The sequence below is a fragment of the Bombina bombina genome, chromosome 5 (genome assembly GCF_027579735.1).
Source record: "Bombina bombina isolate aBomBom1 chromosome 5, aBomBom1.pri, whole genome shotgun sequence".
NCBI classification, from domain to species: Eukaryota; Metazoa; Chordata; class Amphibia; order Anura; family Bombinatoridae; genus Bombina; species Bombina bombina.
The window spans coordinates 11932574-11949641 of NC_069503.1; the positions used below are offsets into that span (position 1 = coordinate 11932574).

Here is a 17068-nt window from a genome sequence, read left to right on the forward strand (position 1 = left end):
GTGGAGCAGACACACACTGTCAGTAACAGGCTGTGTTAATCAGCAGAGGTACCTGAGGGTGAGGCATACACACACTGTCAGTAACAGGCTGTGGTAATCAGCAGAGGTACCTGAGGGGTGTGGCAGACACACTACTGTCAGTAACAGGCTGTGGTAATCAGCAGGAGGTACCTGAGGTGAGGCAGACACGACACTGTCAGTAACAGCTGTGTAATCAGCAGAGGTACCTGAGGGTGAGGCAGACACACACTGTCAGTAACAGGCTGTGTAATCAGCAGAGGTACCTGAGGGTGGAGGCAGACACACACTGTCAGTAACAGGCTGTGTAATCAGCAGAGGTACCTGAGGGTGAGGCATACACACACTGTCAGTAACAGGCTGTGTAATCAGCAGAGGTACCTGAGGGTGAGGCAGACACACACTGGTCAGTAACAGGCTGTGTAATCAGCAGAGGTACCTGAGGGTGAAGCAGACACACACTGTCAGTAACAGGCTGTGTAATCAGCAGAGGTACCTGAGGGTGAAGCAGACACACACTGTCAGTAACAGGCTGTGTAATCAGCAGAGGTACCTGAGGGTGACGCAGACACACACTGTCAGTAACAGGCTGTGTAATCAGCAGAGGTACCTGAGGGTGAAGGCAGACACACACTGTCATAACTGGCTGTGTAATCAGCAGAGGTACCTGAGGGTGGAGGCAGACACACACTGTCAGTAACAGGCTGTGTAATCAGCAGAGGTACCTGAGGGTGAAGGCAGACACACACTGTCAGTAACAGGCTGTGTAATCAGCAGAGGTACCTGAGGGTGAGGCAGACACACACTGTCAGTAACAGGCTGTATAATCAGCAGAGGTACCTGAGGGTGAAGCAGACACACACTGTCAGTAACAGGCTGTATAATCAGCAGAGGTACCTGAGGGTGAGGCCAGACACACTCTGTCAGTAACAGGCTGGTAATCAGCAGAGGTACCAGAGGGTGAAGCAGGACACACACTGTCAGTAACAGGGTGTGTAATCAGCAGAGGTACCTGAGGGTGAGGCAGACAACACACTGTCAGTAACAGGCTGTGTAATCAGCAGAGGTACCTGAGGGTGAGGCAGACACACACTGTCAGTAACAGGCTGTGTAGATCAGCAGAGGTACCTGAGGGTGAGGGCAGACACAGCACTGTCAGTAACAGGCTGTGGTAATCAGCAGAGGTACCTGAGGGATGAAGCAGACACAGCACTCGTACAGTAACAGCTGGTTAATCAGCAGAGCGTTACCTGAAGGTGAGGCAGGACACACACTGTCAGTAACAGGCTGTGTAATCAGCAGAGGTACCTGAGGGTGAGGCAGACACACACTGTCAGTAACAGGCTGTGTAATCAGCAGAGGTACCTGAGGGTGAGGCAGACCTACACACTGTCAGTAACAGGCTGTGTAATCAGCAGAGGTACCTGAGGGTGAAGCAGACACACACTGTCAGTAACAGGCTGTGTAATCAGCAGAGGTACCTGAGGGTGAAGCAGACACACACTGTCAGTAACAGGCTGTGTAATCAGCAGAGGTACCTGAGGGTTGAGGCAGGACACACACTGTCAGTAACAGGCTGTGTAATCAGCAGAGGTACCTGAGGGTGAGGCAGACACACACTGTCAGTAACAGGCTGTGTAATCAGCAGAGGTACCTGAGGGTGAAGGCAGACACACACTGTCAGTAACAGGCTGTGTAATCAGCAGAGGTACCTGAGGGTGAAGGCAGACACACACTGTCAGTAACAGGCTGTGTAATCAGCAGAGGTACCTGAGGGTGAAGCAGACACACACTGTCAGTAACAGGCTGTGTAATCAGCAGAGGTACCTGAGGGTGAGGCAGACACACACTGTCAGTAACAGGCTGTGTAATCAGCAGAGGTACCTGAGGGTGAAGCCAGACACACACTGTCAGTAACAGGCTGTGTAATCAGCAGAGGTACCTGAGGGTGAGAGCAGACACACACTGTCAGTAACAGGCTGTGTAATCAGCAGAGGTACCTGAGGGTGAAGGCAGACACACACTGTCAGTAACAGGCTGTGTAATCAGCAGAGGTACCTGAGGGTGAAGGCAGACACACACTGTCAGTAACAGGCTGTGTAATCAGCAGAGGTACCTGAGGGTGAGGCAGACACACACTGTCAGTAACAAGCTGTGTAATCAGCAGAGGTACCTGAGGGTGAGGCAGACACACACTGTCAGTAACAGGCTGTGTAATCAGCAGAGGTACCTGAGGGTGAGGCAGACACACACTGTCAGTAACAGGCTGTGTAATCAGCAGAGGTACCTGAGGGTGGAGGCAGACACACCACTGTCAGTAACTAGGCTGTGTAATCAGCAGAGGTTACCTGAGGGGTTGAAGGCAGACACACACTGTCAGTAACAGGCTGATGTAATCAGCAGAGGTACCTGAGGTGAAGCAGACACACACTGTCAGTAACAAGGCTGTGTAATCAGCAGAGGTACCTGAGGGTGAAGGCAGACACACACTGTCATTAACAGGCTGTGTAATCAGCAGAGGTGTACCTGAGGGTGAGGCAGACACACCCTGTCAGTAACAGGCTGTGTAATCAGCAGAGGTACCTGAGGTGAAGCAGACACACACTGTCAGTAACAAGGCTGTGTAATCAGCAGAAGGTACCTGAGGGGTGAGCAGACACACACTGGTCAGTAACAAGGCTGTGTAATCAGCAGAGGTACCTGAGGGTGAAGCAGACACACACTGTCAGTAACAGGCTGTGTAATCAGCAGAGGTACCTGAGGGTGAGGCAGACACACACTGTCAGTAACAGGCTGTGAAATCAGCAGAGGTACCTGAGGGTGAAGCAGACACACACTGTCAGTAACAGGCTGTGTAATCAGCAGAGGTACCTGAGGGTGAGGCAGACACACACCTGTCAGTAACAAGCTGTGTAATCAGCAGAGGTACCTGAGGGTGAAGGCAGACACACACTGTCAGTAACAGGCTGTGTAATCAGCAGAGGTACCTGAGGGTGAAGGCAGACACACACTGTCAGTAACAGCTGTGTAATCAGCAGTGTACCTGAGGGTGAGGCAGACACACCCTGTCAGTAACGAGCTGTGTAATCAGCAGGGTACCTGAGGTGAGGCAGACACTCCCTGTCAGTAAGCAGGCTGTATAATCAGCAGAGGGTACCTGAGGGTGAAGCAGGACACACGCTGTCATAACAGGCTGTGTAATCAGCAGAGGTACCTGAGGGTGAAGCAGACACACACTGTCAGTAACAAGGCTGTGTAATCAGCAGAGGTACCTGAGGGTGAGCAGACGCACACTGTCAGTAACAGGCTGTGTAATCAGCAGAGGGAACCTGAGGGTGAGGCAGACACACACTGTCAGTAACAGGCTGTGTAATCAGTAGAGGTACCTGAGGGTGAGCAGACACACACTGTAAGTAACAGGCTGTGTAATCAGCAGAGTACCTGAAGGTGAGGCAGACACACACTGTCAGTAACAGGCTGTGTAATCAGCAGAGGTACCTGAAGGGTGAGGGCAGACACACACTGTCAGTAACAGGCTGTGTAATCAGCAGAGGGTACCTGAGGGTGAGGGCAGGACACACCCTGTCAGTAACAGGATGTGTAATCAGGTAGAGGGTACCTGAGGGTGAGGCAGACACACACTGTCAGTAACAAGGCTGTGTAATCAGCAGAGGTACCTGAGGGTGAGGCAGACACACACTGTCAGTAACAGGCTGTGTAATCAGCAGAGGTACCTGAGGGTGAGGCAGACACACACTGTCAGTAAACAGGCTGTGTAATCAGCAGAGGTACCTGAGGGTGAAGCAGACACACACTGTCAGTAACAGGCTGTGTAATCAGCAGAGGTACCTGAGGGTGAAGCAGACTCACACTGTCAGTTAACAGGCTGTGTAATCAGCAGAGGTACCTGAGGGGTGAGGCAGACACACACTGTCAGTAAACAGGCTGTGTAATCAGCAGAGGTAACTGAGGGTGAAGCAGACACACACAGTCAGTAACAGGCTGTGTAATCAGCAGGAGGTACCTGAGGGTGAGAGCAGACACACACTGTCAGTAACAGGCTGTGTAATCAGCAGAGGTTACCTGAGGGTGAGGCAGACACACACTGTCAGTTACAGGCTGTGTAATCAGCAGAGGTACCTGAGGGTTGAGGCATGACACACACTGTCAGTAACAGGCTGTGTAATCAGTAGAGGTACCTGAAGGGTGAGGCAGACACACACTGTCAGTAACAGGCTGTGTAATCAGCAGAGGTACCTGAAGGTGAGGCAGACACACACTGTCAGTAACAGGCTGTGTAATCAGCAGAGGTACCTGAAGGGTGAGGCAGACACACACTGTCAGTAACAGGCTGTGTAATCAGCAGAGGTACCTGAGGGTGAGGCAGAGCACACACTGTCAGTAACAGCAGTGTAATCATGCAGAGGTACCTGAGGTGAGGCAGACACACACTGTCAGTAACAGGCTGTGTAATCAGCAGAGGAACCTGAGGTGAGGCAGACACACACTGTCAGTAACAGGCTGTGTAATCAGCAGAGGTACCTGAGGTGAGGCAGACACACACTGTCAGTAACAGGCTGTGTAATCAGCTGAGGTACCTGAGGGTGATGCAGACACACACTGTCAGTAACAGGCTGTGTAATCAGCAGGGGTACCTGAGTGTGATGCAGACGCACACTGTCAGTAACAGGCTGTGTAATCAGCAGAGGTACCTGAGGGTGAGGCAGAGCACACACTGTCAGTAACAGGCTGTGTAATCAGCAGAGGTACCTGAGGGTGAAGGCAGACACACACTGTCAGTAACAGGCATGTGTAATCAGCAGAGGTACCTGAGGGTGAAGGCAGACACACACTGTCAGTAACAGGCTGTTTAATCAGCAGAGGTACCTGAGGGTAGAAGCAGACACACACTGTCAGTAACAGGCTGTGTAATCAGCAGAGGGTACCTGAGGGTGAAGCAGACAGCACACTGTCAGTAACAGGCTGTTTAATCGAGCAGAGGTACCTGAGGGTGAGGCAGACACAACACTGTCAGTAACAGGCTGTGAAATCAGCAGAGGTACCTGAGGGTGAAGCAGACACACACTGTCAGTAACAAGGCTGTGTAATCAGTAGAGGTACCTGAGGGGTGAGGGCAGACACACACTGTCAGTAACAGGCTGTGGTAATCAGTAGAGGGTACCTGAGGGTGAGGCAAGACACACACTGTCAGTAACAGGCTGTGTAATCACAGAGGTACCTGAGGGTGAGGCAGACACCACACTGTCAGTAACAAGCTGTGTAATCAGCAGAGGTACCTGAGGGTGAGGCAGACACACACTGTCAGTAACAGGCTGTGTAATCACAGAGGTACCTGAGGGTGAGGCAGACACACACTGTCAGTAGCAGGCTTGTGTAATCAGCAGAGGTACCTGAGGGTGAAGGCAGACACACACTGTCAGTAACAGGCTGTGTAATCAGCAGAGGTACCTGAGGTGAGAGCATGACACACACTGTCAGTAACAGGCTGTGTTATCAGCAGAGGTACCTGAGGGGTGGGTGAAGCTGACACACACTGTCAGTAAACAGGGCTGTGTAATCAGCAGAGGTACCTGAGGTGTGAGGCAGACGCACACTGTCAGTAACAGGCTGTGTAGATCAGCAGAGGAACCTGAGGGTGAGGCAGGACACACACTGTCAGTAACAGGCTGTGTAATCAGCAGAGGTACCTGAGGGTGAGGCAGACACACACTGTCAGTAACAGGCTGTGTAATCAGCAGAGGTACCTGAGGGTGAAGCAGACACACACTGTCAGTAACAGGCTGTGTAATCAGCAGAGGTACCTGAGGGTGAGGCAGACACACACTGTCAGTAACAGGCTGTATAATCAGCAGATGGTACCGTGAGGGTGAGAGCAGACACACACTGTCAGTAACAGGCTGTGTAATCAGCAGAGGTTACCTGAGGGTGAAGCAGACACACACTGTCAGTAATAGGCTGTGTAATCAGCAGAGGGTACCTGAGGGTGAGGCAGACACACACTGTCAGTAACAGGCTGTGTAATCAGCAGAGGTACCTGAGGGTGAGGCAGGCACACACTGTCAGTAACAGGCTGTGTAATCAGCAGAGGTACCTGAAGGTGAGGCAGACACACACTGTCAGTAACAGGCTGTGTAATCAGCAGAGGTACCTGAGGGTGAAGCAGACACACACTGGTCAGTAACAGGCTGTGTAATCAGCAGAGGTACCGGAGGGTGAAGCAGACACACACTGTCAGTAACAGGCTGTGTAATCAGCAGAGGTACCGGAGGGTGAGGCAGACACACACTGTCAGTAACAGGCTGTGTAATCAGCAGAGGTACCTGAAGGTGAAGCAGACACACACTGTCAGTAACAGGCTGTGTAATCAGCAGAGGTACCTGAGGGTGAAGCAGACACACACTGTCAGTAACAGGCTGTGTAATCAGCAGAGGTACCTGAGGGTGAAGCAGACACACACTGTTAGTAACAGGCTGTGTAATCAGCAGAGGTACCTGAGGGTGAGGCAGACACACACTGTCAGTAACAGGCTGTGTAATCAGTAGAGGTACCTGAGGGTGAAGCAGACACACACTGTCAGTAACAGGCTGTGTAATGAGCAGAGGTACCTGAGGGTGAGGCAGACACACACTGTCAGTAACAGGCTGTGTAATCAGCAGAGGTACCTGAGGGTGAGGCAGACACACACTGTCAGTAACAGGCTGTGTAATCAGCAGAGGTACCTGAGGGTGAGGCAGACACACACTGTCAGTAACAGGCTGTGTAATCAGCAGAGGTACCTGAGGGGGTGAAGCAGACACACACTGTCAGTAACAGGCTGTGTAATCAGCAGAGGTACCTGAGGGTGAAGCAGACACACACTGTCAGTAACAAGCTGTGTAATCAGCAGAGGTACCTGAGGGTGAAGCAGACACACACTGTCAGTAACAGGCTGTGTAATCAGCAGAGGTACCTGAGGGTGAGGCAGACACACCCTGTCAGTAACAGGCTGTGTAATCAGCAGAGGTACCTGAGGGGTGAGGCAGACACACACTGTCAGTAACAAGGCTGTGTAATCAGCAGAGGTACCTGAGGGTGAGGCAGACACACACTGTCAGTAACAAGGCTGTGTAATCAGCAGAGTACCTGAGGGTGAATGCAGACACACACTGTCAGTAACAAGGCTGTGTAATCAGCAGAGGTACCTGAGGGTGAGGCAGACACACACTGTCAGTAACAGGCTGTGTAATCAGCAGAGGTACCTGAGGGTGAAGGCAGACACACACTGTCAGTAACAGGCTGTGTAATCAGCAGAGGTACCTGAGGGTGGAGCAGACACACACTGTCAGTACATGGCTGTGTAATCAGCAGAGGTACCTGAGGGTGAAGCAGACACACACTGTCAGTAACAGGCTGTGTAATCAGCAGAGGTACCTGAGGGTGAAGCAGACACACACTGTCAGTAACAGGCTGTGTAATCAGCAGGTACCTGAGGGTGAGGCAGACACACCCTGTCAGTAACAGGCTGTGTAATCAGCAGGTACCTGAGGGTGAGGCAGACACACCCTGTCAGTAACAGGCTGTATAATCAGCAGAGGTACCTGAGGGTGAGGCAGACACACGCTGTCAGTAACAGGCTGTGTAATCAGCAGAGGTACCCTGAGGGTGAAGCAGACACACACTGTCAGTAACAGCTGTGTAATCAAGCAGAGGTACCTGAGGGTGAGGCAGACGCACACTGTCAGTAACAGGCTGGTAATCAGCAGAGGAACCTGAGGGTGAGGCAGACACACACTGTCAGTAACAGGCTGTGTAATCAGTAGAGGTACCTGAAGGTGAGGCAGACACACACTGTAAGTAACAGGCTGTGTAATCAGCAGAGGTACCTGAAGGTGAGGCAGACACACACTGTCAGTAACAGGCTGTGTAATCAGCAGAGGTACCTGAAGGTGAGGCAGACACACACTGTCAGTAACAGGCTGTGTAATCAGCAGAGGTACCTGAGGGTGAGGCAGGCACACACTGTCAGTAACAGGATGTGTAATCAGTAGAGGTACCTGAGGGTGAGGCAGACACACACTGTCAGTAACAGGCTGTGTAATCAGCAGAGGTACCTGAGGGTGAGGCAGACACACACTGTCAGTAACAGGCTGTGTAATCAGCAGAGGTACCTGAGGGTGAGGCAGACACACACTGTCAGTAACAGGCTGTGTAATCAGCAGAGGTACCTGAAGGTGAGGCAGACACACACTGTCAGTAACAGGCTGTGTAATCAGCAGGTACCTGAGGGTGAAGCAGACGCACACTGTCAGTAACAGGCTGTGTAATCAGCAGAGGTACCTGAGGGTGAGGCAGACACACACTGTCAGTAACAGGCTGTGTAATCAGCAGAGGTAACTGAGGGTGAAGCAGACACACACTGTCAGTAACAGGCTGTGTAATCAGCAGAGGTACCTGAGGGTGGAAGGCAGACACACACTGTCAGTAACAGGCTGTGTAATCAGCAGAGGTACCTGAGGGTGAGGCAGACGCACACTGTCAGTAACAGGCTGTGTAATCAGCAGAGGAACCTGAGGGTGAGGCAGACACACACTGTCAGTAACAGGCTGTGTAATCAGTAGAGGTACCTGAAGGTGAGGCAGACACACACTGTAAGTAACAGGCTGTGTAATCAGCAGAGGTACCTGAAGGTGAGGCAGACACACACTGTCAGTACAGGCTGTGTAATCAGCAGAGGTACCTGAAGGTGAGGCAGACACACACTGTCAGTAACAGGCTGTGTAATCAGCAGAGGTACCTGAGGGTGAGGCAGGCACACACTGTCAGTAACAGGATGTGTAATCAGTAGAGGTACCTGAGGGTGAGGCAGACACACACTGTCAGTAACAGGCTGTGTAATCAGCAGAGGTACCTGAGGGTGAGGCAGACACACACTGTCAGTAACAGGCTGTGTAATCAGCAGAGGTACCTGAGGGTGAGGCAGACACACACTGTCAGTAACAGGCTGTGTAATCAGCAGAGGTACCTGAAGGTGAGGCAGACACACACTGTCAGTAACAGGCTGTGTAATCAGCAGGTACCTGAGGGTGAAGCAGACGCACACTGTCAGTAACAGGCTGTGTAATCAGCAGAGGTACCTGAGGGTGAGGCAGACACACACTGTCAGTAACAGGCTGTGTAATCAGCAGAGGTAACTGAGGGTGAAGCAGACACACACTGTCAGTAACAGGCTGTGTAATCAGCAGAGGTACCTGAGGGTGAAGCAGACACACACTGTCAGTAACAGGCTGTTTAATCAGCAGAGGTACCTGAGGGTGAAGCAGACACACACTGTCAGTAACAGGCTGTGTAATCAGCAGAGGTACCTGAGGGTGAAGCAGACACACACTGTCAGTAACAGGCTGTTTAATCAGCAGAGGTACCTGAGGGTGAGGCAGACACACACTGTCAGTAACAGGCTGTGAAATCAGCAGAGGTACCTGAGGGTGAAGCAGACACACACTGTCAGTAACAGGCTGTGTAATCAGTAGAGGTACCTGAGGGTGAGGCAGACACACACTGTCAGTAACAGGCTGTGTAATCAGTAGAGGTACCTGAGGGTGAGGCAGACACACACTGTCAGGTAACAGGCTGTGTAATCAGCAGAGGTACCCTGAGGGTGAGGCAGACACACACTGTCAGTAACAAGCTGTGTAATCAGCAGAGGTACCCTGAAGGGTGAGGCAGACACACACTGTCAGTAACAGGCTGTGTAATCAGCAGAGGTACCTGAGGGTGAGGCCAGACACACACTGTCAGTAACAGGCTGTGTAATCAGTCAGAGGTACCTGAGGGTGAAGCAGACACACACTGTCAGTAACAGGCTGTGTAATCAGCAGAGGTACCCTCAGGGTGAAGCAGACACACACTGTCAGTAACAGGCTGTGTAATCAGCAGAGGTACCTGAGGGTGAAGCAGACACACACTGTCAGTAACAGGCTGTGTAATCAGCAGAGGTACCTGAGGGTGAGGCAGACGCACACTGTCAGTAACAGGCTGTGTAATCAGCAGAGGAACCTGAGGGTGAGGCAGACACACACTGTCAGTAACAGGCTGTGTAATCAGCAGAGGTACCTGAGGGTGAGGCAGACACACACTGTCAGTAACAGGCTGTATAATCAGCAGAGGTACCTGAGGGTGAAGCAGACACACACTGTCAGTAACAGGCTGTGTAATCAGCAGAGGTACCTGAGGGTGAGGCAGACACACACTGTCAGTAACAGGCTGTATAATCAGAGTTACCTGAGGGTGAAGCAGACACACACTGTCAGTAACAGGCTGTATAATCAGCAGAGGTCCCTGAGGGTGAGGCAGACACACACTGTCAGTAACAGGCTGTGTAATCAGTAGAGGTTCCTGAGGGTGAAGCAGACACACACTGTCAGTAACAGGCTGTGTAATCAGCAGAGGTACCTGAGGGTGAAGCAGACACACACTGTCAGTAACAGGCTGTGTAATCAGCAGAGGTACCTGAGGGTGAAGCAGACACACACTGTCAGTAACAGGCTGTGTAATCAGCAGAGGTACCTGAGGGTGAAGCAGACACACACTGTCAGTAACAGGCTGTGTAATCAGCAGAGGTACCTGAGGGTGAAGCAGACACACACTGTCAGTAACAGGCTGTGTAATCAGCAGAGGTACCTGAAGGTGAGGCAGACACACACTGTCAGTAACAGGCTGTGTAATCAGCAGAGGAACCTGAGGCCGAGGCAGACACACACTGTCAGTAACAGGCTGTGTAATCAGCAGAGGTACCTGAAGGTGAGGCAGACACACACTGTCAGTAACAGGCTTTGTAATCAGCAGAGGTACCTGAGGGTGAGGCAGACACACACTGTCAGTAACAGGCTGTGTAATCAGCAGAGGTACCTGAAGGTGAGGCAGACACACACTGTCAGTAACAGGCTGTGTAATCAGCAGAGGTACCTGAGGGTGAGGCAGACACACACTGTCAGTAACAGGCTGTGTAATCAGCAGAGGTACCTGAAGGTGAGGCAGACGCACACTGTCAGTAACAGGCTGTGTAATCAGCAGAGGTACCTGAAGGTGAGGCAGACACACACTGTCAGTAACAGGCTGTGTAATCAGCAGAGGAACCTGAGGCCGAGGCAGACACACACTGTCAGTAACAGGCTGTGTAATCAGCAGAGGTACCTGAAGGTGAGGCAGACACACACTGTCAGTAACAGGCTTTGTAATCAGCAGAGGTACCTGAGGGTGAGGCAGACACACACTGTCAGTAACAGGCTGTGTAATCAGCAGAGGTACCTGAAGGTGAGGCAGACACACACTGTCAGTAACAGGCTGTGTAATCAGCAGAGGTACCTGAGGGTGAGGCAGAGACACACTGTCAGTAACAGGCTGTGTAATCAGCAGAGGTACCTGAAGGTGAGGCAGACGCACACTGTCAGTAACAGGCTGTGTAATCAGCAGAGGTACCTGAAGGTGAGGCAGACACACACTGTCAGTAACAGGAATCCGTACAATTAGTCCCTATAGCCAGTACAGTTTCGGTTCACCTTTCACTGAGACTTAAAGGTAGACAAGAGGTTAAATACAGAAGTCAGGGATCAGTGAACACAATAACTGACGTGATTTATAGACGTCAAACTCACCAAGCACAAAGCAACACCAAGACATGAGATCAGCAGCTGGCACGAGTGTTACAAAGTGCCCCACGCAATGAGACACGAGCAGTCATCTGGGTATAACACTATAAACATGGGTAGTCAGCTGGGTATAACACTATAGACACGAGCAGTCAGCTGGGTATAACACTATAGACACGGGCAGTCAGTTGGGTATAACACTATAGACACGAGCAGTCAGCTGGGTATAACACTATAGACATGAGCAGTCAGCTGGGTATAACACTATAAACATGAGCAGTCAGCTGGGTATAACACTATAGACACGGGCAGTCAGCTGGGTATAACACTATAAACATGGGTAGTCAGCTGGGTATAACACTATAGACATGAGCAGTCAGCAGGGTATAACACTATAGACATGAGCAGTCAGCGGGGTATAACACTATAGACATGGGCAGTCAGCGGGGTATAACACTATAGACATGGGCAGTCAGCGGGGTATAACACTATAGACACGGGCAGTCAGCTGGGTATAACACTATAAACATGGGTAGTCAGCTGGGTATAGCACTATAGACACGAGCAGTCAGCAGGGTATAACACTATAGACATGAGCAGTCAGCTGGGTATAACACTATAGACATGAGCAGTCAGCTGGGTATAACACTATAGACATGAGCAGTCAGCTGGGTATAACACTATAGACACGGGCAGTCAGCTGGTTATAACACTATAGACACGGGCAGTCAGCTGGGTATAACACTATAGACATGAGCAGTCAGCTGGGTATAACACTATAGACATGGGCAGTCAGCTGGGTATAACACTATAGACATGAGCAGTCAGCTGGGTATAACACTATAGACATGAGCAGTCAGCTGGGTATAACACTATAGACATGGGCAGTCAGCAGGGTATAACACTATAGACATGAGCAGTCAGCTGGGTATAACACTATAGACATGAGCAGTCAGCTGGGTATAACACTATAGACATGAGCAGTCAGCTGGGTATAACACTATAGACACGGGCAGTCAGCTGGTTATAACACTATAGACACGGGCAGTCAGCTGGGTATAACACTATAGACATGAGCAGTCAGCTGGGTATAACACTATAGACATGGGCAGTCAGCTGGGTGTAACACTATAGACATGAGCAGTCAGCTGGGTATAACACTATAGACATGGGCAGTCAGCAGGGTATAACACTATAGACATGAGCAGTCAGCTGGGTATAACACTATAGACATGGGCAGTCAGCAGGGTATAACACTATAGACATGAGCAGTCAGCTGGGTATAACACTATAGACACGGGCAGTCAGCTGGGTATAACACTATAGACACGGGCAGTCAGCTGGGTATAACACTATAGACACGGGCAGTCAGCTGGGTATAACACTATAGACATGGGCAGTCAGCTGGGTATAACACTATAGACGTGAGCAGTCAGCTGGGTATAACACTATAGACATGAGAAGTCAGCTGGGTATAACACTATAGACATGGGCAGTCAGCGGGGTATAACACTATAGACATGGGCAGTCAGCGGGGTATAACACTATAGACATGGGCAGTCAGCGGGGTATAACACTATAAACATGAGCAGTCAGCTGGGTATAACACTATAGACATGGGCAGTCAGCTGGGTATAGCACTATAGACACGGGCAGTCAGCTGGGTATAACACTATAGACACGGGCAGTCAGCTGGGTATAACACTATAGACATGGGCAGTCAGCTGGGTATAACACTATAGACATGGGCAGTCAGCTGGGTATAACACTATAGACACGGGCAGTCAGCTGGGTATAACACTATAGACACGGGCAGTCAGCTGGGTATAACACTATAGACATGAGCAGTCAGCTGGGTATAACACTATAGACATGAGCAGTCAGCTGGGTATAACACTATAGACACGAGCAGTCAGCTGGGTATAACACTATAGACACGAGCAGTCAGCTGGGTATAACACTATAGACACAGGCAGTCAGATGGGTATAACACTATAGACATGGGCAGTCAGCGGGGTATAACACTATAGACATGGGCAGTCAGCTGGGTATAACACTATAGACACGAGCAGTCAGCTGGGTATAACACTATAGATACGGGCAGTCAGCTGGGTATAACACTATAGATACGGGCAGTCAGCTGGGTATAACACTATAGACACGGGCAGTCAGCTGGGTATAACACTATAGACACGGGAAGTCAGCTGGGTATAACACTATAGACACGGGCAGTCAGCTGGGTATAACACTATAGACATGAGCAGTCAGCTGGGTATAACACTATAGACATGAGAAGTCAGCTGGGTATAACACTATAGACATGAGCAGTCAGCTGGGTATAACACTATAGACATGAGCAGTCAGCTGGGTATAACACAATAGACACGGGCAGTCAGCTGGGTATAACACTATAGACATGAGCAGTCAGCTGGGTATAACACTATAGACATGAGAAGTCAGCTGGGTATAACACTATAGACATGAGAAGTCAGCTGGGTATAACACTATAGACATGGGCAGTCAGCTGGGTATAACACTATAGACATGAGCAGTCAGCTGGGTATAACACTATAGACATGAGCAGTCAGCTGGGTATAACACTATAGACACCGGCAGTCAGCTGGGTATAACACTATAGACATGGGCAGTCAGCTGGGTATAACACTATAGACAAGGGCAGTCAGCTGGGTATAACACTATAGACACCGGCAGTCAGCTGGGTATAACACTATAGACACGGGCAGTCAGCTGGGTATAACACTATAGACACGGGCAGTCAGCTGGGTATAACACTATAGACACGGGCAGTCAGCTGGGTATAACACTATAGACACGTGTTTATAGATCATATTACATGTATGTAACACGCCCTGACACTTATCTGCTCTCCCTGTATCTTCTTTCTTCTCTAGTCGCTCCACTATCCTGGTGCATCTGAGTACAGACGGGCAGAGTGAGCTGAGTTACTCTCCTGGGGACCATCTGGGCATCTTCCCCTGTAACAGAGAGGAGCTGGTAGTGTACCTGCTGGAGAGGGTAGAAGATCCACCCCCTGCTAATGACACGGTGCAGGTAGAGACAGTCGATACCGATAAAAGTAAGTGCTCCTACGTACTGTTACATGTAATGTGTACCAGCGTATTAACCCACAGCCCCTTGCATACCCAGCACTGTACCAACTGCCCCTCACATACCCAGCACTGTTCTCAACTGCCCCTCACATACCTAGCACTGTACCAACTGCCCCTTCCATACCCAGCACTGTACCCAACTGTCCCTCACATACCCAGCACTGTACCCTAACTGTCCCTCACATACCCAGCACTGTACCCAACTGCCCCTCACATAACCAGCACTGTACCAATTGCCCCTCACATACCCAGCACTGTACCCTGACTGCTCCTCCCATACACAGCACTATACCTTGTCTGCCTCTCACAAACCCAGCACTGTACACTGACTACTCCTCACATAAAGTCAGGGAGCAGGGCTACCCTGTGTGCAAGAGGTGAAACCCAGTGGCAGAACAGGAAATATAAATAAGTCCAAGGCAAGGTACAGGTAAGGAGAATCCATTAGGCCTCATTAGAATATAATTTAGGTCAGTTCAGGCAGCAAGTATCAGAAACGAAGAATCAGGCCAATGGTCAAAACCAGGAAACCCGAACACTGGGGGTAAGGAGACAGGAACAGATATAGGAATAAAACGCTTAGTTACGGCAGGAATACAGGCAGTATAACTCAGCAACAAGTCAAGGCTCAGGCTGGAATTTAAACCCAGCAGGATCCAGGAAAGCCCACATAGTCCGGGCAACAGGGAAGTTTCTGAAACCTGGCAACCAATGGAGTAAGAGAATGGAGAGGTGTATCAGTGAGGTTCTCCCTGCTGATGGCAAACACCTGACACATCTCCTGTGCACACTCATGTGCACATACAAGTGCACATACACGTGCACGCATGCACACCTGCTCATACCCATCGTCTATGAGAGTCTAGGATGTCTTGGATTTCGTACTCTTCATCATTATTCACCTATACAGGAGAAGGAGGAACTGCCACCCAACCTGGAAAAGTATGTATGTATTTTGAGTGTGTCGGGTAGCTGCAGCTGAACAGTGACGACGTTGATCACTTTGTTAATGGCAACAGGGCCGAGGAAACGAGGACCTAGTTTCTTAGTAGGACAGTATAACCAAAGATGTTGAGTAGCCAGCCATACCTCGTCTGCCACCTTGTGCATAGGAGGAGGTTTGCTGTAGTTGAGCAATGATGAGCTGCTGGTTAAGGTTGCGTAGCAAAGCTCTAAGGTTGCGCAGTCATTAGGACACATCAGGTACGGGAATGAGAGAAGGAAGATCAGGAAAAGATGATAGATGGTACCCGTAGTTGGAATAGAAGGGAGATAGGCCAATAGATGAATGTCTTTGGTTATTTTATGCATATTCAGCAAGTGTTAAATGTTCCACCTAATTATCCTAATTATTAGATGAGAAGAATAGCAGCAAAGGTACTGCTCGAGGGTCTGGTTGGTCCATTCGGTTTGCCCAGTTCGTTTGTTGATAAGCGGAAGACAGATTATGGGTTATATGCAGACTGTGACAGAACTAAGTCCAAAAGCGGGATGTGAACTGCAAACCTCGATCAGAGACAATAGATCTCAGAAATCCATGCAGACGGAATATATGCTGTATGAAGAGTCTGGAAGTGTGCTGGGCTGTGGGTAGTCCCGAAACAGGAATGAAGTGTGCAATTTTAGTACAGAAGTCAACAACGACCATAAATGTGTTGCATCCATGGGATGGAGGTAATTCGACTATGAAGTCCATGGCAATATCTCTCCATGGATGGGTTGGCAGGGGTAAGGGTTGTAGCAGTCCAGCAGGTTTTGAGGTGATATGTTTATTTAGGGCACAAACAGTACAAATGTTGACAAAAGAGCGAACATCAAAGGATGAGGAAGGCAACCAGAATTTACGTTGTATGAGTACAATGGTGTTGTGAACGCTCCTATGTCCAGCCATAAGTTTATCATGATAATGTTGCATGATGGGTATACGATGACTAGTAGGAAAATATTTACGATGTTGGTAGTAACGGAGGCCATGGTGAAGAGGTAAATGAGCTGCTTCTGTGGGAATAAGGACACTGGCCCGTCGGATCTCATCAATGAGAGACTGACGGGAGGCCATGAAATATGCAGAAAGAAGGATGGTCTCTTAGTTGTCTGATGCAGGCTCAATGTTAGAGGTGTACATATTTTTTAAGGGGTCTGCCATTCCATTTTTTGATCTGGGACGATAAGTAATTTGTAAATCAAAACGGGAAAAGAAGAGGGCCCATCTAGCATCTAACTCCCATTCCCCCACATCATAGTTTCTTTCTGCACTATTGAGTTTGCATGAAA

The 17068-nt window shown here is 49.9% G+C and overlaps 1 protein-coding gene across 3 annotated transcripts in view; it reads left to right on the top strand.

The window, feature by feature from the left end:
• NOS3 (nitric oxide synthase 3) overlaps window positions 1-17068 on the top strand; it is a 720543-nt gene that overhangs the window by 570097 nt on the left and 133378 nt on the right. For all 3 annotated transcript variants that reach the window (XR_008402467.1, XM_053713262.1, XM_053713263.1), the window contains one exon: window positions 14576-14760. Coding sequence is in view for 2 of the 3 variants with exons in the window: in XM_053713262.1 (XP_053569237.1) it covers window positions 14576-14760 (185 nt within the window). In the remaining variant the exon portion in view is untranslated. The remainder of the gene's footprint in view (window positions 1-14575; window positions 14761-17068) is intronic.